At 34.7% G+C, this 19,731-nt stretch overlaps 2 protein-coding genes across 4 annotated transcripts; both read left to right on the forward strand.

Moving 5' to 3' along the window:
• Positions 1–708: 708 nt before the first annotated feature.
• LOC110771014 (Tetratricopeptide repeat (TPR)-like superfamily protein) lies at positions 709–12,622 on the forward strand. Of its 3 annotated transcripts, XR_015834532.1 has the most exons (19): positions 711–982; positions 1,101–1,208; positions 1,945–2,133; positions 2,239–2,345; positions 2,637–2,737; positions 4,827–4,905; positions 5,340–5,351; positions 5,435–5,500; positions 6,032–6,100; positions 6,178–6,234; positions 6,991–7,068; positions 7,838–7,935; positions 8,019–8,064; positions 8,730–8,857; positions 9,619–9,727; positions 10,701–10,763; positions 11,245–11,313; positions 11,802–12,131; positions 12,390–12,622. XR_015834532.1 is itself a non-coding variant. In XM_088250487.1 (18 exons), the coding sequence occupies exons 1-18, from the start codon at positions 880–882 to the stop codon at positions 12,000–12,002; spliced, it is 1,680 nt and encodes a 559-aa protein (XP_088106613.1). In that variant the 5' UTR covers positions 709–879; the 3' UTR covers positions 12,003–12,284. The 3 variants fall into 3 exon arrangements, 2 of the variants coding, with proteins under 2 accessions (XP_088106613.1, XP_088106612.1); XM_088250487.1 differs by lacking the exon at positions 12,390–12,622 and having other exon boundaries at positions 709–982; positions 11,248–11,313; positions 11,802–12,284; XM_088250486.1 differs by lacking the exon at positions 12,390–12,622 and having other exon boundaries at positions 11,802–12,284.
• Positions 12,623–14,173: 1,551 nt separating this feature from the next.
• LOC110771006 (uncharacterized) lies at positions 14,174–15,031 on the forward strand. The gene has a single exon (XM_021975231.2). It carries the CDS (start codon positions 14,215–14,217, stop codon positions 14,893–14,895), a length of 681 nt encoding a protein of 226 aa, XP_021830923.1. The 5' UTR covers positions 14,174–14,214; the 3' UTR covers positions 14,896–15,031.
• Positions 15,032–19,731: the final 4,700 nt, after the last annotated feature.

Here is a 19,731-nt window from a genome sequence, read left to right on the forward strand (position 1 = left end):
CAGTGGCTAGGGACTGTGTTAGATAATGCTTGACGAAGAAGTGGGCTAGGTGAGCTCAAGGATGTGATATTGCTAGACTTTACACGTTTGCATGTGAAATTGGTAAACCCGTATCATGACCTTCCCACATGCCAAATTCTAGTCTCGCTTCGCATGGCACGAATATCAAAGCTTGTTTAGGCACTTCGTAATAATATTTGATGAGCCTCTGTGTCTCTTTTATAGCATGGTAATGAATTGGGCCTAAAAATATGCACGAACCTTCCTGAAGATTTTTTGAGCCTCAACAAGAGAATAGGCTACATAGTAGCCGACGACTAATAACACCAATTAGTGTAAAGGTACTCACTTAATCCCTAGGAATTATCCCGATTTTTATACTTGTTTCAATCCTCATCATTAATAAACTACTATCAATTTTGTGTCAAAAAAAGAAGATGTTAACATGCTTGATAATAACTAGAAAAAAAAATGAAGAATAACAAAAACATCGAACTTAGGTCCAAATTGGGCGAATCCAAATCAAACCAAATTGCACAACAATGATTTGTTTTGTTTTGATTTCACATGTGATATTAGTTAAAATCAAACCAAACCGATTCAATATGGTGATTAATTTGACTACAATTTGAGAGTAAATTCAATCCAAACCGAACCTTGCTCTCCAATATTATCGACAGACAGTACACACACAAAAAAAAATTATTCAAAATTCAAAATCAAAATGCTGTCTTTTGATTTTTATTTATTTCGGAACAGCTCTCCTGCTGCTGGTCCTTAAGAGCGAGAGAACTAAAACCCACAAAGGTGAAAGCCACGTTGGTTTAATTTAAACCTCTCTCTCTCTCTTTCTCGCTCTGTAAAATAAGTGAGACAAAGATGTTTCTGCGACAAGCAGCAGCTAACCTGATCAAGAGGCGTTTCCGTTTGCCCTCTCGAACTGTCTCTTCAACTTCCGGAACAACTACCATTCCACTCTCCAGTACGCAACTTTTCATCTTATGAATCTTATGATGTTAATCACCAAAGCAAGTTGACGTTAGCGCACACATAATTTATTTGTAATTAAGGAAGGTGTATTGTTGCTGTTCTTGTTGCAGGCCGTACCAAATTTTCTTATCAATATCATGGTCCTAAAGATTTTAGTTGGAGGATGAATTATAGTCACAGGGACCCTCGTGTATGGCTTTTTCTATCTGGAAATGCAGGTATGTGACATCTATTACAACCCATTTACTCTTGGAATATAATAAATGATAAATGAGATATGTTATGATTTTAGAGTTGGAATGAGGGTATATGCATGCTTAATCATTATATGCTGATAATTAGCATATGGGTATTTTGAAAAATTCGGTTAGAAGAAACTTTCTTTTATGAGCCAATTTAAAAGACGGAATTTTTATTGAAAAAGAGTTTCTACTTCTCTTTCCTGGAGGACTTATTATATCAGATTATCATGTCCCCCTTTTTTTTTATTTTATATATATTTAAATTTATGCTTTATCTAGCTTAGTCTACCTATAATCTGATTAATGAAATACTTATTTATCTAATCCATATTCCAAATTTCCTCTGCCTTAGGTTTTAGGTAAAGGTAAGATCATGTAGATGACCCCAACTAATAAGCATTTTGGTTTTTATTGAGTTGAGTTGTTTCTGAATTATTTTATTATCCTGGGGTATTAGCTGTTTTATATGAATGTAATGTTGTCGAATCATGTTGGGAAACCTGATTGTTAAGTGCTTAAAATAAAGTATTTTATGTTGCAGGACATGCGAAATGTTTGTACTCTTAGCTACTTTATGTACACAATTAGTCAGATAATTTTTGCAAGAAATCTAAGGCCATGTGATGAAGTACCTCAGTATAACTTAGGGTTTGTTTAGAAAGACATAACCGTATAACATATGTTATCAATAGCTATTCTATTATCTTTGCAGCAATTATTTTTGCGATACATTCCAACACTGTCTTAGCAAAAGATGTATCAATTGAATCAAGTGCTGAAAATGACACGGAAGGGGCTGAAGCCATGGGATTACGCAAGATTGAGGACGGCTCTGTCATATCAAATATACATACTTCTAAGTGGAGAGTTTTTACTGATAAAGGGAGGGATTTATTCCTTCAGGAAAGGATTCTATGCCTACATTCCTTCGTTGGCTTGCTTATTTTGTTTATTTGATAGTGTTTTTATCTTACCAAAATCTTTGGTTTATTTGGTTCCATCTGCTAGGGAAAATTGGAGGAAGCTGAAAAGCTTTTCCTCTTAGCTTTACAAGAAGCTAAAGAAGGCTTTGGGGAGAGGGATCCGCATGTTGCATCTGCATGCAACAACCTAGTACGTGCCTTATTACTGCCTTTATGATCAATTTGTTATTATGGTCGTCCTCCTTAAGTCCATGTGAGAATTGTAGATGACCAAAAAGAGAAGAATATGACTAAACTGTAAATACTAGGAATTAATTGATCCAGAAGCTTGATTGTTTATCGACAAAAAGATTTAGGTTCTGGTTGTCATTTCTATCATCAAAGGAACTGTAAGTATTGTATACGCGCTTTTTTCTTCTTCTTCTTCTTGGGACTCTTGTATGTAATGACAAGTTATAGTTTTCTGTTGTTATTGTTTCAGGCAGAGCTCTATAGAGTGAATAAGGCATATAATAAAGCAGAGCCATTGTATTTGGATGCCATCAGCATACTGGAGGAATCATTTGGTCCTGAAGATATACGGTATACTATGGATATTCTGCAGACTATAGCAGAGAATGCTTACACATTATTTAATGATAAAGATAAAATTCCGGTTGATCATGTCTTGTGTGTAATATTTGAAAGCACACTAAGTTGCATTTCTCTAGCTTCATAGCGTATGATGGCTGCGTTTAATTATTTTGTTGGTATAGTTTTTTTTTTTTTTTTTTTTTTTTTCTGTTTTGCAATTAGTTTGATATGAACAGGAATTGAAATATCGATATTGATTGTATCTAACCTAGAAATCATTATTGATTGTATCTAACCTATAAATGAAGCATATGTAAAAATACATGTAGGGCAAGGAGAGGGTCTGAAATGAAAGTTCATTAGGTTGTAGTTCTCAGTGCATCGTATAGAGCTTCTTGTAGGAGTGAGAACATATCATCAAAAGCAGTATTTGTTACAGGATTTTTTAGAACAAATTCAAGGCATTAGGTTGAACATAAACATAACTTAGTCAATACTCTACATGTCTCTCTTAAATTAGTAATACAGTTTGTGCTTCCACAGCATTAGTACACATTCATTATTTCTATACTACCTTTGAACATACAAGAGAATTCAAAGTTGTTATGATGATAGGGGGTCATTGATTTCAGGAACGTATGTAAAAACAGTTGAGATATAGAATGAGAAATTCTTTCTTCGAAGAAAATTGACCAATGATTGGACACTAGTGGTCTCAGTCTTTTCTTCAAGTTTTAATCAGTCTGGTAGTATCCAATCAGCAATGCAGATTTGATTTTCATTGTCCAGCTTCTTATGTGGTTTGAAAGTCAATGGTTTAGGAGTTAAAAAACTTAAGAACAGTGGGAAAGCTTATAGAAAACTGTGTAAGATTATAATTCTTGGTCTGTTTATTTTATGGGTACTTTTATGAGCTTAGTCTTAGACTTTTTTCTAATAGCTTTCTAGAGACCTACTTATGTCTTCTTTGGTGCTAGTAGTATGTTAAGTGCTTTGTGATCTTTGGGAATCACTATCTTACTGGAATAAGGAAGAGTTCGTACTATTCTTTATTAATTATGTTTCCTTTGGTGGAATATTCGGTGCTATGAGTTGGAAATGAGGTTTGCCATTGCATTTTGGTGCTGTGTGTGTAAGTGCAGTGAGAAACCAGTGGAACATCTATTGCTCCACTGTTTAGTTGCGAGGGATCTATGTTCATATTTCATTCATTGGGATCAATTGGTTTTTGCGTAAAGCAGTCTCAAAGTTTGGTTCTGGAGTGGTTGCTTTAGCAAGTACTGGTATAGGGAAATTGCAAAACCACTTCCCTTATGCCTGTGTTGTATTTGGAACAAACGAGATGCCAGGATTTTCAAAGATAAGGAAAGCTTCCTATAGAAAAGTGATAAGGAAAGCTCAGGGTGACAGATGAAGTTCAGATTTGCAACTTTTTCTATCATTGGCTGTTCTTGATGAAGTGTTGTCTTCATCTTTGAGGACTTTCTTTATTTTAGATTTTAGTCGAGAGTTTTCTGGGTTCTCTTGTATATTATCCGTTTAATAGAGAAGCCTTGATTCAATATTAACAAATTTATTACTTATCTAAAAGGGGAAAAAAAGGAGCAATGTATGTACCTTTGTATGGGTGCTGTACTGCATATATTTTGATGGAAGGAACTGAAATAAGTATATTTTGTGCTGTGGTGCATAACATAAAGTTTGTTTTCTATTTCTTTAATATTTCTCCTTAATCATGCAAGTCTGACAAAATTAACAATGACAGTAAACTTTGAAAAACAGAGTCTTCTGGTGTTATAAACGAGGGAATGATCTGAGAGGGTTAACATGAGAGAGAATAAATGAAACTAAAACTAAAAAGGGAAACTGTTTGATATTGTTTTTTAATTTTTATCTTAGGAATCATTCCAGACACATTTTCTCCTCCCTCTCTCACTTTTATCTTCTCTTTTCTCACCATCCTCTCATTTTTCCTTCTCTATCTTTAATTAAAAATATAAATCAAATTCCAAAAACAAAAATGTTACCAACATGACCTAAACAATTATGTTCTCTATGATAAGTCACTAATCACTCATGCAAGATCACTTGTCCACAGAGTTGGGTCTGCCTTTCACAACCTGGGGCAGTTCTATATTGTGCAACGGAAGCTGGAAGAGGCTCGCGTTTGCTATGAGGTAATAACTTTAAAATCTTTTATCTCCAGTACATGTTTTGTTGTTATGACTATAGGTTCATCAACAGTGTCTATGTGGTCTTTTCTATCCTTTTATGTAATGTTAATATAGTATGTGATTGCTTTGAGGGTCATGCTCGTGATCTAGGGATATGGAGATCTTTGTATGTTTTGCCAGGTTTATCCAGAATTATTCTCACTGGTATTTTTTTTTTGGTGCACCTAGTATATATGCATTTGATTATATTTCTGTGTAATAGAAGTTGGAGTTATTTGATTTGCCTCCTGCATCTCCTCCCAACATACCATCAGCATAATTTCTTAAGCAAGGCATGGATAATGTTTGCATTGATTTGATAATTTTTTTCCTATTTATAACTGCTGATCTTTTGCTGGTTTTCACATTTCTGCCCGATTGATGATACATTTGGACAGCGTGCTTTGAAGGTATTAGCCTGGGCTGTTTTTACATACATGTAGTAGTGTGAGTGTTTATGCTGCTAACTCATTGTTGTAATCACCTTTTTCAGATCAAGGCCCGTGTTCTGGGTCTTAATCATACAGATTATGCAGATACTATGTATCATCTTGGAATGGTAGTTTTTTGAATCCTTGCATGATAATACTGTTTGTACTACATTCTTGTTTCTGTTAATCTGTGTTATGTTTATTGTGCTTCGAAGATATTCTCTTGATGTAGACATAGATTTTAAGAGAGAAGAGAGAAAAGAGAAGAATAGTTAAGAGACAGAAAAGGGATGGAAGAAAGAGAAGTATAGAGCGTGTCAGACAACCGACCAGATCTGACTATGTTATGTTTTAACTTTTAAGGTCATATATGTCTGCAGCACACATTTGTTTCATTTTACATGTCGTAAATTTATAAAAGATATATCAGATATGAAGTTCAGATGTTTAATTGTTGCACTTGTGAGGGATTAGATGAGATAATGTGAATTGTATTCTCACATGTCATCAGGAGTTCAAAGCTCTTGTTAAATCAATTGGGAAATTTTAGTTTTATCCTGTATTAGTGTATTATAGCCCCCCTAAACTTTAGTTTCTTTGCTTTCATGTTTCTTACATATCTCGGTAACCTATTTAATTAGGTGTAGTTTTGACTGCAGGTCCTACATCTCCAAGGAAAAGGAAAGGATTCGGAGGCCCTTATTCAGGATTCTATTAGAATACTCGAGGTCAAGAACCACTAGAGTACTTTGTTCACTGTTTGAGCTTTAATATTCTTACTCCCAATTGTTGTTTGATTATATAGGATGGTGGCCAAGGAGAGTCAATAATGTGTGTCAAGAGAATGCGGTATCTTGCTCAGGTTGTGTTTTCTTCCAGGTTGCAAGTTTCACTCTTGTTTCAAATGTAATTATATATGAGGATTGGGTGTATATGTCACGTGAAAGCTTGAATTGTGAGAGGAAGTCCTGTTTCTTAGAGGGTTGAACTAAATTAGTTTTATAACAAGTTAGGCCATCGCCATTTTGGAAATTCTTGGATATAACTGAACTCATTGCCCTATGTAAAAGATTCAATTTTTAAAGGCTTGAAATCATTTGCAAATGAGGGTGCCTTCTGCTGTAGAGAACATTACCTTGATAAATATCTCTTTTCTATGTTTCAAACCCAATGCTTTGGTCTTAGGCTTCCAAGATTAAGTTTTCTCTTTCTCGTGAAACGCCCTGCTTGTTTTTTATACCGGTTAAAGATTGTTGGATTTTGATGGAATATTTAGCATTTTTCTAACAACTGTCCTAAAAATCATTTAATGATTTGGTCCTTTATTATATCATTATATGACACTTCATAGAATCTTGAAGCCTTATATAAGTGTGCTTAGAAGAAAAAGAAAGCTTGATTGTGCTTTATTTTAAATTATTTTACAAAATCTTCATCAAAAAAATTATTTTACAAAAAACCTTACAACATATTTTGATGTACCTTTTGTGGATTTGTCTTCATAGCACTCAGATTTTAATATTTGTACCTTTGAGTAGGTTTGTATTGGATTTCTTCATCTTGCACTTAAGTGAAATTAAGTTCTTGCTTCTCTCTCTCTCTCTCTCTGTCTCTCTAGATATATATGAAATCCAACCGTCTTGAGGAGGCTGAGAAGGTACAAAGAAAGATTCTGCATATAATGGAATTGACAAAGGTTTGATATTTGATTTTTATCTTTATCTTTTTCATTCTATATATGCAAAAGTTGGTTTATTCCAAACAGATTCTTACATACCATTTGATGCATGCTTAAATATATGCATTTAGACAGCGAGATGTATGCATATCTTTTTGAGTAAATTACACTTTACACCCCTGAACTATGGGGATCATTTCATTTTTTACCCAAGTATCAAAACATTGCAATGTAAACCCTCAAGTTTGTGTTGTGATACAAGTTCAGCCTACCGTCCGTTAAATTTGATGAATTTTGCCTACATGGCATATGTAGGCCCTCCTTTTTGATGATGAATGAGACCAAAAAATAAATAAAAACTGAACAAGATGACTGAATATGCTAATGGTAGAAATTGGCCACTTATCTGATTACATTTGTTAAAATCGGAGTTGACTTTGGTGACAATGTCCTAGAATTGTTAAATGTCTTACAGCATGAGGCTTTAGGCTGTTTGGAAATCCTAAGCTCTCGTCAGTCATCAGTGTATGGGAAGCATGTGTTGAATATTTTAGCACTTTCACTAGTCATGTTTTTCCTTGTCTTATAGCTTCACTGTCTGTCTTCTTCTATTTTCTTTTTTTGTTGGTATTTTTATTTGGTGTTTCAAGGTGAGGTCGTTGATGTTCACATCTGCTGGTGAGGAATAAGTGCCTTACAGGAAGTTATAAATTTGGGTTGTGCGTCATGTTTGGCTATGTGGAGGAAAGAAATTTAGTTGCTAAAGTTTACTCCGTTTGCAAGGTAGGGATGGAATTCATTGGACACAGTAATAACAGCTGAAGGGCTCGCGTTGATCCTACAATCGTCTGGGAGCTTAAAGGAAGCTGAAGAGCTTCTTGAAAGGTAAAGAGCATTGTAATTGAAGATCAGAAAGAAGTGATATTCCATTACTTGTTAGAGAATTTTGTTTACTAATTTCCTTGCAGGTGTCTTGATGCTCGGAAAACCTTACTTCCTGAAGATCATATTCAGGTTAATTGCTTTTGCATTCAGCTCATAAAAATATCCCCAATGCTGTGACAGATATATTTTGATTGCTTATGATTCTTAGGAGCATTCATTATACTTCGTCTTATTTCATTATGAATACATAGAAACATTTTTATTTTGTATTATGGCAAATAAATTTTTTTTTTGGCGTAAATCATGACTCTGTACAATACAAGATATTTTGACCTGGCTTCTCTTTTGCAACAATTAACTGCATCCATACCTCAAGATTTCTTATTATGCCCTATAATAGTTAAAGTTTCATGTTAGACTGACATTTCAGTTGAAAAAGTAATGAAAAAGGTTTTTAATACTTGGGGCCTTGGGTATATAGCAAATTTACGTATTTAAACCTCTACATATTTATGTATTTACACAAGTTCGTGTCATGTTTGGATAGAAGGAAGAGGGTTGCAATGACAGACAATGCAGAATGTTGTTGCAAGCGGTAGCATAAATGAGAATGACTCATATAGTTGACCAGTTTCTTGGGATAACCTTTAGTTGATTTGATTAAATTTCTGTGTTTATTGAAATGTGAGCTGTCATTCTGTCAAAACATTTGGGTACTTTTTACCCATAATTCCATTAAAGGAAAATATAGCATATGCTTTGCAACAGGCCTGATTTTCTGTGTCAATGGGCAGATTGGTGCAAACATGCTTCACATTGCTAGAGTGGCAATGCTCAATTCCAACCAACTAAAGAAGGTGGACACTTCTAAAGCAATTTGTGAGCTTGAGAAGGCCAGAGATATTTTAAACGAGTCCATAAGGTTTGTTGTATTTTCTCATAAATTTTAAGCAAAAGAGTTTGTAACCACTCAAATGGAATCGAAAATCATGTGCTAATCAATATAATTGGAGTCCTCTGTAATTTACCCTTCAAAACGAAACCTATCATTTTTTTCTTTCACTAGAATCTCTGATTACGCTAAATTGTTCATTTTTGTTTTATCCTGAATTTCTATGCGACTTGCGAATCTTCTCTTTGTTATACTAAAAGAGAATCTAATACTTTTTGTGCAGTGATGATGTTTCCAATTTACATACTGGTTCCAGATTTGAATTTCTGTTTTAATGCATGCAAACATTCCCACCTCATACGAAACTGCAAGTTTATCGAAGAATAAATAACATGTGTGAGTGGGACTCAAATTGAACTGTTTAGTCATCATATCTTACTGGGTTCTGTAGCATTAGGCTGTTAATAGGCTCATAAAGAGGTCAATTTTAATAGGATATTATTATTACCTATTTAGTTTTGCCTTTGGCTGAGGAGAGAATGTTAGCTTGTGAGGTGTATGAAGACGTTAATTGGTACTTGGCATGTAGAGTATATTATAACTTATGTACTTTGTACTTTGTATGTTTCACTCTTTCATTCAGTCAATATTGTATCACAAACTAGTTATTGTATGTTTCTATGCATGAAATGTTTTCGAAATATTGAAAATATCACTAGGCTAAACTTTGCTATTCCCATTTTATACGAATTCATCTGTGTAAATGCTTACAGCTTTATTTTATGTAATAGGATAGCACAGTCTTCTTTAGATAAATCAATGAGGCAAAATAGAAAGATACATAGTTATGGAGCATCAGGTGACATTGGAAAGAATTTTCGTGTGGCATTGGTCATACTGGTCAGTTTTCTTCATCGTAAACAATGTATTCCTCATTGAATGTGGATTTTTCAGTATAATTTACTCTCTCTCTCTCTCTCTCTCTCTCTCTCTCTCTCTCTCTCTTCACACACGTGTTTTTCATAATTTTATGCATGGATTTCTGAATGCATATCTCTGGTTCTGTTCTGTTAAATTAAGTCAAATGCATTGCTTCTATAAATTTGTAATTTGTATCTCTTATTTCTTTTACATTATTCACTGCTACTATTACCAGATTTGAGAATCTAAACTAAAATGATGATTGGAATTCATGAAGTATGATCATATTGTAATTTCCTAGAAAAGAAGTATTCAAGAAATAATGCAGTAGGAAATTTAGATATTGTCCTTTCTACACTTTATCATTGGAGAGGGTTAGATTATAAAATAATTACTATACCAATAATAAAGTAGGAGGATCAGAAATTAGGTAGAGTCCAAGTGAGGTGAGAGGAGTTATTAAATAAAGCAAGAAACGGATAATAAAAAGTGTTTTTCAGAAATTACCCCAACTGTATGACGTACTCTTTAAATAAAAAGCTTTAAGTTCTAAAAATTGAAAAAAAAATTTAAAAGCTGAAAAAACAAATTACTTATTGCCAAACGGGCATAATTCTCTACTTCAAATTTAAAGAAAAACATAAAGCCAATGGATTTAGTGTTATAATTCTCCGACCAAAAAAAAAGTGTTATAATTCAATTAAAGAGTACTCTTTAGCTGTGCTTAAGGAGACTTTGTTCATTGCACATCAGCAGCATGGATAATAAGTGTTCGTTAGGAAAAATGATTTCACTACCATATGCTTATATTTTGTTATTGTGTTAACGTTAGGTGCTTCTGAGTGGATTTATGTATAAGAATGCAGTTATATTTTGTTATTATGTTAATGTTAGCACATATTTTGTTATAGACATTTTCCACTTTGGGTTTCATGGATATATGTACTTACAGTTGCAAGCGTTTGATGCTCTTGGCCTTTTAGCGATCACTAAGCAAGAGTTAGAGGAGTCAAAGGTTAGTATCCAAAACTCTAATGGTCATGAAGAACTAGTGTGTGCTCATCACAAATGTGAAGATGATATGGTCATAAATTGGCTGGCTATGGTACAAATGAGTTGTAGAGAGTAATTGCCCACTAACCATAAGCAGCTGATTTAAAGTAATGGCCACAACCATAAGCAGCTGATTTATAATTACATTTTCCATCAAGATTCAAATTGGATGCTTTCATGTAACTTCTTTTTGAGTACTTGTTGAGGCCTGAGCAGCCAATTTATAATGACCTCAAATAACCTCTTCAGATTACAGGTTCTGTTTCTGTTAGGCATTGCTTTCGCATACAGTATTAATCATCTAAAGATTAAATAATGACCCTAATAATGATTTCCTGCAACTCATTAGTACAGTAAAGAAAAACTGTGATTTGCACTTACTTTTCATCTTATATTCCGCCAATTCAAATTCGCTGACCTATTACTTTGTTTGCATAACGTAGCAGGATGAGTGTTTACCCAACTCCGAAGCTGAGAATGCACTATTAAGATGCATTTCTACTTACAAAGAGGTACCCTTTTCTGAGAGTATTTGATGTTCTTTTTTTCAGCTCTGAAACAATATTGGTATTAATAACTGCTCATAGGCGCTTTTGCAAGAAGCCTTGTTATTAGAAGCACATTGAAATTTTATTAAAATCCAAAAGAAGCACTTGATTCTCCAGAAAGCATTTTTATGACCCATAAACATTTTTAGTTTTATGTCAAACACTATCAGAAGTGCTTTTAGCTATTCCAGAAGCAGGTTTAAACAAACCATGTTAGTAACGCAAGAAAGTGTAAAGTAATAGGGTACTAACTAATGGAAAATACTGTGGGAAGTCAGTGGTACACTTCGTGGAGTTTGCCTTTTTAAAATTGTGCCGTATTTCTTCACATGTTTAATGCAAGACTATTGTGACATCGTTTCACCATAAACATCTTAGCCTTAAATTTTTCAAAGTTTGATATGCCGTACAATTGTGTTTGCTTTGTTATTTATTTGTTTATCTATTTGTAGTTTGTAACTGAGATGTCAATTGCTGAGTTTCCTGAAGTAAAGGCAGAGTATCTTAAATGTTTGAAGCATCTTTTGAGCTTAAATGGTAAGAGCACTACCCAAACATCACAGCAATCTACCAGAGTCAATTTGCAAGATCTGAGAGATGAAATCAAGCGTCTGGAACTTCAACTCTCTCCTTCTAGGAATCGTAAAATCTAAGCCGCCAGGCTGCCGATTCTTGTCGCAGCAGCGGTTACAGCCCCACATGAATGAAGAAAATCCTCTTTGTAGTTAAAGCCAATTAGCACCAGCTACAACTCTCAATTTGTGGTACCACTCGCTCGGTTGGTACGAACATGTAAAACCTATATACCATTACCATTGCACCTACTTCTGCTCAAATTAGTTATGCTTAATGTTCATGTACTGACAACTCGACCCGGTGATTAATACTAAAATTTAGGGTTATTCAAAATTAATGTTAGGAAGATATGTTAAAAATGTAGCGTTATTTTGAATCCAAGGATTAAACTCTTCTTAAACCAATCACGTCTTATCACATGTATATTCTCGTGACATACAAGTTTTTCTCATGGCATTTTTCAGCTGGATTTGTCCTCATCAGCTACGAAGCCTTACGCCTGACAGGTGGCGGTTTTCTAGCGTTTATGGGACTTTGGAACCACTTTGTGGGTGTTTTGCTCCATTTTGTATTTTTGTTAAACCAACAGCTTTTCAATTCGGAATGTTTCTGTTTGTCCTATTTCCTAACTTAGCACAATTCACTCTTTAATAATATGTACTCCAAGTTTTGGAATTTGGTGGGGACTTTGTAATCATTTGGCCTGTGTGTTGGCTTCAACTTTTGCAATTTAGGCAAACCAAATGTCTTTTTTGCTTTCTTTTTTTCACCAAAGTTAGGATGGGGAGGAGAGAAACTCACACACATGGGTACAATGAGGATTTGAACCCAGAACCACTTGGGAGCACACCAAAAACCTGGGTAAATCCCACCTAATACCTCATTTGTACAAACCAAGTACTTTCAATTCGTTTACTTTTTTATGTGCTATTTCCGTTATAAAAAAACACCATAATTCCCCTTTCCCTTTAATAATATGTATTCCAAGATTTGCATTTCGTCTGAAATCATTTGGTGGACTTCGGAATCATTTTGTTGGTGTTAAGCTCTAATTTTCCGTCCTAGGCAAACCACGTAGATTTCAGTTCGCATAGCTCTTAATTTAGTAGTATTTTTCTACTTAATTTTTCTACTTAATGTTGAAAAACATTTGAAGTTCGAATCACATAAATTTAAAATATATATGTATATATGTTTTCCATTCCGTTATTGTTTAGGATATCAAATATTTAATTGGTCATCTAGAGGACCTTTTTTTGTTTTGTTAGAATCTAGAGGACGTTGAACAAAAGCATTATTTAAAGAGAGTCGATTTTTTTATTGGCATACACAGTATAATATTAATAAATTAATATACGTGTCATAATATGAATAAATTATGAAATCATATAACGGTATGACTACCACATTAAAGAGAATTATTCGTGTTGTAATCTCTAAGGTTTATTTTTTGTAGCAAAAAAGAAAATGAGATATTGGAAACTTCGTGCACAACACTACACGTTGCTGCAGCTTCAACCATGACAATTGAATGGTAATCATGAGCATGTGTTAATGGAGAAGCTTAATTATTATCATGTCAAGCAATGGCGTGCCGTAATTGCACCTAGTTTATTGGATATATGTAGCGATCAGTCTATGGGATTCAAATTTCATCCCAATCCAAGATAAAATAAAATAAAATACCATTATTTTGACATTTAAGAAAAGAATATTAACCTTGCCTGCCTACAAATAATAACAATACATTGACTATAACAAGGTCATTTTTTGAAGAGAGAAACTTTCATGTCACGGTCTGAATCATTGTGCGTGTCTATTTCTCACCTCGGCACAAATGAGGAGGGAAACAAACACAAAAGTAATTCCCACGTAAGAAAAAAGACATACACAAAGTTGCAAACACCCTTGGAAGTTATTTTATGACCCCAACTTTCCACCTACCATAAAGCTTTCTAGACTTCTAGGGACCCCAATGCCCAATGCCCAATGCCCATTTCCATTGAATGATCGTATTCAATTCTGACAATGCTAGCTGCTGGACCATTTGCACCCAAAGATGCAAACAGTCGCATGAGATTTCATACCCTTTACTTTGGAAAAATGATAGAGACAACTATACAAAAGATTAAAACAAACACCAAATTTGCTATCGTTGTAGCGTGGAACTTTCTTTTCCCACATATTTCCAAAACCCCCCTATGTGTCCATTCATTGTCCATGCTATTAACTTACACCCCTTATCCCCCTATTATTACTCTATAAAGTCATAAATTCTAAGCATTCATCATGGAGAGAAGAAAGAGTAGGGGAAGCTGCAATGATGAATTGGCATTAGTAAAGGCAGCTGCATGGGCATGGTTTCAACATGGAACCGGGACCGACGGAAAACCAGTTATGCCGGAATTTGATGTCAGAAGGACTTGTCATGCTCCTTATAAACCATCCAGGTACAAGCTAGAAGCTATGATAATTTCTAATATTAATAAACAAGGCATGGAATTTGAAGGGTTGAAATCACCGAGTGTTGTTGAGAGTAACTCTGATCAATCGCTTCTTGATACATATGAAATTGAGAGTATTTCCCGCAAATTGGATCAACTTATAGAGTCTAGTGGTGACAAAGGCAAACTGTCTAAGGGGTTCCTAGCTGGAGATGTTCTTGGTAGAAACAAGGCCAAACCGGGAGGCAGAGGTTCAAACCCTGACCTTGAGTGCGGAGATAAATGTTCGCTACCGCTCAAGTTACAAGCTCTTAATCTTGTTGAAGATAATCGTCGACAAGGAAGAAGTGAGTCACTAATGGATGGTAAAACAAATGGGAGGAAGAACAAGAACAAGAACTTTACAGGGTTTTGGCATAGGCGTGCAGCAATATGTGGCAGAAGTGATGATGTTCTAAACACAAAACCTTTCGTGGTTAGTCGTCGCCGGCCGCGGGAAAAGGGTGTATATGTAACCGGTGGTTAAGATGGCCAACTGTCGGGTCCACGGGTCACGCAGGCATTGTGATCAATTGGAACATTAAGTTTTTTCTTTGCTTTGGTCGTTGGCTGTGTAATACTTTGTCTACCGTTAGCTCAACTGTCCTTGAATGCTTCATTTAGTTTTACTATGTTGTCAACTTTCAACATGTATAATACAAACGCAACCGATATCCAACATGTAAAATACACTGCGTCCGCACGATAATAACGTCCGGATGTCCGCATAAGAGAATTTCTGTATATATATATATATTTATCGGCTTCTAAATCTCTTTCTGTAATTGAAGATGATTCTGCAGAAGAATGTCTTGCTGGAGGCTTAAAAGATTGACTAGGTGTAGGTAATTGTTCTAATTGAACTGTTGACTTAATTGATTTTAAAATTAATGAATTAAGAAAGGCCAGGCAAGTAGTTCAACCAAGTTACAACAAAGCCCCTACTGTACCTCCTGAGCCAGTACTGCCAGAGTCACCTACTAGGTCAGATATGCAAGATTCAGTTTTTGAAGCCTATGTTTGTGATGCCCAATTAAGAGTTCTTAATAAACCATTTAAAATTCATTGGTCAAAATTAGATGCCCATTTCCAAGCCCCTGAAAATGCCGAAAGAAAGGCCAAGTATCATGATACTTTCCCCCAAGCTCAAAGAAAAGAAATTTTCGATGAGTGGAAAGAATATCTCAAAGCAACTAGGTCTGAGTCTCCTTATCTAGACTACGTAGAAGCCAAATATCTAAGTCAAAAGTTAGTTACTTTAACCCAGGAAAAATGGGAAAAAGCCGATGCCACCAAAGTTGTCAGTACGCACCCCCCAGTTGAAACAATAATAATTAATCATAGAAATACCAAAGTTGTTGCAAGCCCTTACAAAGTAGCTGAGTCAAAAGATGAGCCAGTAAAAAAGGTCATAGAACAAAGTAATTTTGCCAACACAAGCCTAATAGTAATAGGTAAGCAACTAGATAAGATAGAAACAAAAGTTGATAAATTAATCCCACAGGAAGTTACTCTTAAGCCTAGAAAATAAAAGCCTTTAGTCCACTTTGAGTTAAAATCAGAGTCTGCCCTAAAAGTCAGTCCAACAATGCGAAAAATAGAAGAAATGTTTCAAGAATTAACCCCAGTTAAACCAAAGCCTAATAAAGAAAAAGACAAAGGAAAGGAAGAAGAAGCCTCAGTCAAAGTCTTAAGTTTTGATGTTAATCCTGATAGTGAGTCAATCATGTCTGAAGAATCAAGCCAAAGTTTAGAGTCAGAAACTAGTAATATTTCTAAAATAGAAAAAGCCTTTAGCAATCTCCAAGTTAATCAAGATGCCCAGAGTCTTAAAGTCAGCCATTTAACAGGAAAAGTTAACCCTACAAGTCTTACAAAAAATTGGTATCCTAAGCCTACGCCTCCAGATGTTCAATTTGAAGAAAGAAACCAAAGCCAATTCTCAGTATCTTCCGATAAGCTTTACGAATGGAATATAGATGGTTTATTCGAACAGGAAATACTTAATAAGTTACAACATATGTCTATGGTAGCCAATAGTTATGCCACTAATCATCAGTTAAGACAGTCAGAAATAGTTTCCCTTTTAGAAACAGGTTTTACAGGAACACTTCGTTTCTGGTGGGATAAACATCTCACAGAAGCCGCCAAGCTTACAATAATTCATGCCTTTAAAACAGATGAAAATAATTACCCTATTTTAGATGAAAGAATAGGAACAAGCATAGAAGACGGAGTCAATGTCCTTTTATATACAATAATTGAGCATTTCATAGGAACGCCTAGTAGCACAACAGCCAGAATTCATGACCAGTTAAGTAATTTACGATGCCCTAAGCTAAGTGATTTTAGATGGTATAAAGATGTTTTCATTTCCAGAGTCATGCTTCGAGATGACAGTAATCAAGCCTTTTGGAAAGAAAAGTTTATTAATGGTCTCCCCAATTTATTTGCCCATAAGATTAGAACAGTCCTAAGCAATGAATCAGGTCAAATTAATTATGATGAGTTAACTTACGGTAATATAATTAGTACAATTAATCAAGTCGGTATGAAAATGCGTGTAGATTTAAAAATAGGAAAATCAATCCAAGCCGATAGTAAAAATGCCAAGTATGAATTAGGTAATTTTTGTGAACAATATGGTCTAGCACCGGTCCCACCTTCTAGACAAATCAAAAGAAGCCATGATAGACGCTTTAGTAAAAGACGCCATTATTCTCGTAGACAAAATTATTTCAAAGATGATAATGAATTTTATAGTAAAAGAAGGTTTACCCCTAGGAAAAGTAAATGGTCAAAAGGCTATTCGAAAGGTTTTAGGAAAAGCCCCCGACAAGGGAAAAAGAATTACCCTAGGAAAAGCACAGATAAAAGCAAAGTCAGATGTTACAAATGCAAAAAGCAAGGTCATTATGCTAATGAGTGTAAGGTAAAAGAAGCAATTAAGCAATTAAAGTTAGCATATGAGGAAGAAGCCAAATTAATTAAAGTCCTAGAATTAGCCAACACTGAGTCAGATCCTATGCCTTCAGATAATTCACATGTCTATAGTTCAGATAGTTCCCAGTCTAGTGAGCCAGAAGTCCAATTAGGTTGTAAGGATAAATGTTGCAGAACTTTAAATAAATCAATTTGTGTCTTAACCAAGCAGGAAGAACAAGAAGAATTATTAATTGATTTAATTAGTAAAGTCCAGGATCCCGATTTAAAGTCTGAGTATCTTAGAAAACTTAGGAAAATCATAAGTCAAGAAGAGTCTAATTCCCCTATGCCTCCTAAGATAAGTCTTAATGCCACATTAGAAAGATTTAATAGAAAGAAAGAAGTCACCCTCCAGGATCTCCAGTTAGAAGTCAAATTAGTTAAAAAGGAAATTTTAGAGTTAAAACAAATAAGCCAAAAATTAGAAACTGAGAATTATGCAATTAAACAGGATTTAATTAGTCTGTTAGAATCCAAAGCAGAGTCTAGTAATCCTTTCGGTAAGTCTAGTTCTGAGTCTGAGCCAGATATATCCGATAAAGAAGAAAAGGTCATTAGTCTAATTAAGCAAATTAATTTTAGAAAATGGTACTCCAGAGTTAGTATTTTTATTAATGAATTTGAATTAAATACAATTGCTTTATTTGATTCAGGAGCCGATTTAAATTGTATTCAGGAAGGTCTAATTCCAACCCAATTCTACAAGAAGTCAAAAGAAGTTTTAGGAACAGCGTCTGGTAAAGCTCTTAAGTTAAGATATGAAACCCAAAGCCCATGTATGCCAAAATAAAATATGCTTTAAAACGTCTTTTGTCTTAATCCAAAATATCACAGATGAAGTAATTTTAGGTTTACCTTTTATCTCTTTACTTTACCCCTTCCAGGTAGAATATGATGGAGTCACCTCAAGCCAATTAGGAGAAAAGGTTAAATTTGAATTTTTAACTAAGCCAGAATTACATAGTCTTAAGTCATTACAAAAGTCAGCTATTTCTAAGTCAGTTAAGTTAATTCAGAGTAAAACAAGCCAAGTTAACTTTTTAAAAGAAGAAATTAAATTTAAAAGGGTGGAACTGATCGGTTCATAATTGTATATCATTTTGTACCCTTCTAGCTTATGATTTGGTTATGTTTTTGAGTTAAACTTGTGCTTTTAATCCTTTTTGTGTTTATCTTTCAGCTTTAGGTAACAATGATGGCTTTGGATAGGAAATGATGCAATTCAAGCATGTTAAGGCCTAATTTGGATGAATGGATGAAGAGCTTAAAAGACAAACTCATTTTGGCTACAGCTCCCTGCCAGTCCAGTTCCGTAGGTCATATTGCAAGCTTTGTTTCAGCAACCTACACAACTTGGATGAGGCAGCATTCTTCATGAAAGTTGTTCCAATGGGTGTGTACTATAACATATCCAAGATTCAGCCCCATTGGATAAATATGGAGTCTGTTACCTAGCAAACACAGAGCCATGCTCAGGATGGATTTTATCAGCGCGCAAAATGAGTTAGCAATTTGTTTTGGCCTTAACTTCCTCCTCCGACCTTGGATTGGCCCAAATGATATATGGCTGGAAAGAAGACATTCTGAACTTCAAGTTTGAGTGCTTAAAGTCTTAATTTGCTTAAGGGAAGCCCAATTCGTAAGCCCTTGAAGTTGCTGGTCATGCTGACCTCAGAATGAGCTATTGTTTCTGGTTGGAAGCTTGGTCATGGTGAGCTAGGCATGAGCTATTGAGCTGGTTGGAAGCTTGGTCATGGTGACATGAAGATGAGCTAGGGCTGCTGGTGGGATTTATTGGTGAAGTGCATCAACCAATTCAAATTTTCTAATACAAGTGCATCAACCATTTCAGATTTTATAAAACAAGTGTTGTATGCATTAGCCATATTGAATTCAGATTTTTCACTTCCTTAGGCCTATAAATAGGGAGGTTCTCTAAGCTTGTAAACACACCCCAAGGGGGGGAGCTCTCAAACACTTCTCTAGAGCTCCCTTCCCTTCTCTCCCTCAAATTCTCTTAGTTTTCCTTTCTAGTTCTCAATTGATTGTAACAAAAATCCTTTTACTAAATTTTCCTTAAGTTTTTCTTAGTTCCACTTTACTTTTCATTATGTAAATTCTTTTCTTTAGTTTCAAGTTGAATTAGTTTCCAAGTTTCAATTATGGTTTTTGTTCTTATTCATTATGCTTATAAGTTAAGATGCTAGTTTGAATGATTGATCACCATTTAGGCTTGCATGTTAGCTATCTTGGTTTGAATTAAGAGTATACACCATGCTTTAATTCGAATTGAACTATGAATAGGAAGAGTATGTATGGACATTCGACAACAGGGATT

The sequence above is a fragment of the Prunus avium genome, chromosome 3 (assembly GCF_965620075.1).
Source record: "Prunus avium chromosome 3, drPruAviu1.hap1.1, whole genome shotgun sequence".
Classification (NCBI taxonomy): Eukaryota; Viridiplantae; Streptophyta; class Magnoliopsida; order Rosales; family Rosaceae; genus Prunus; species Prunus avium.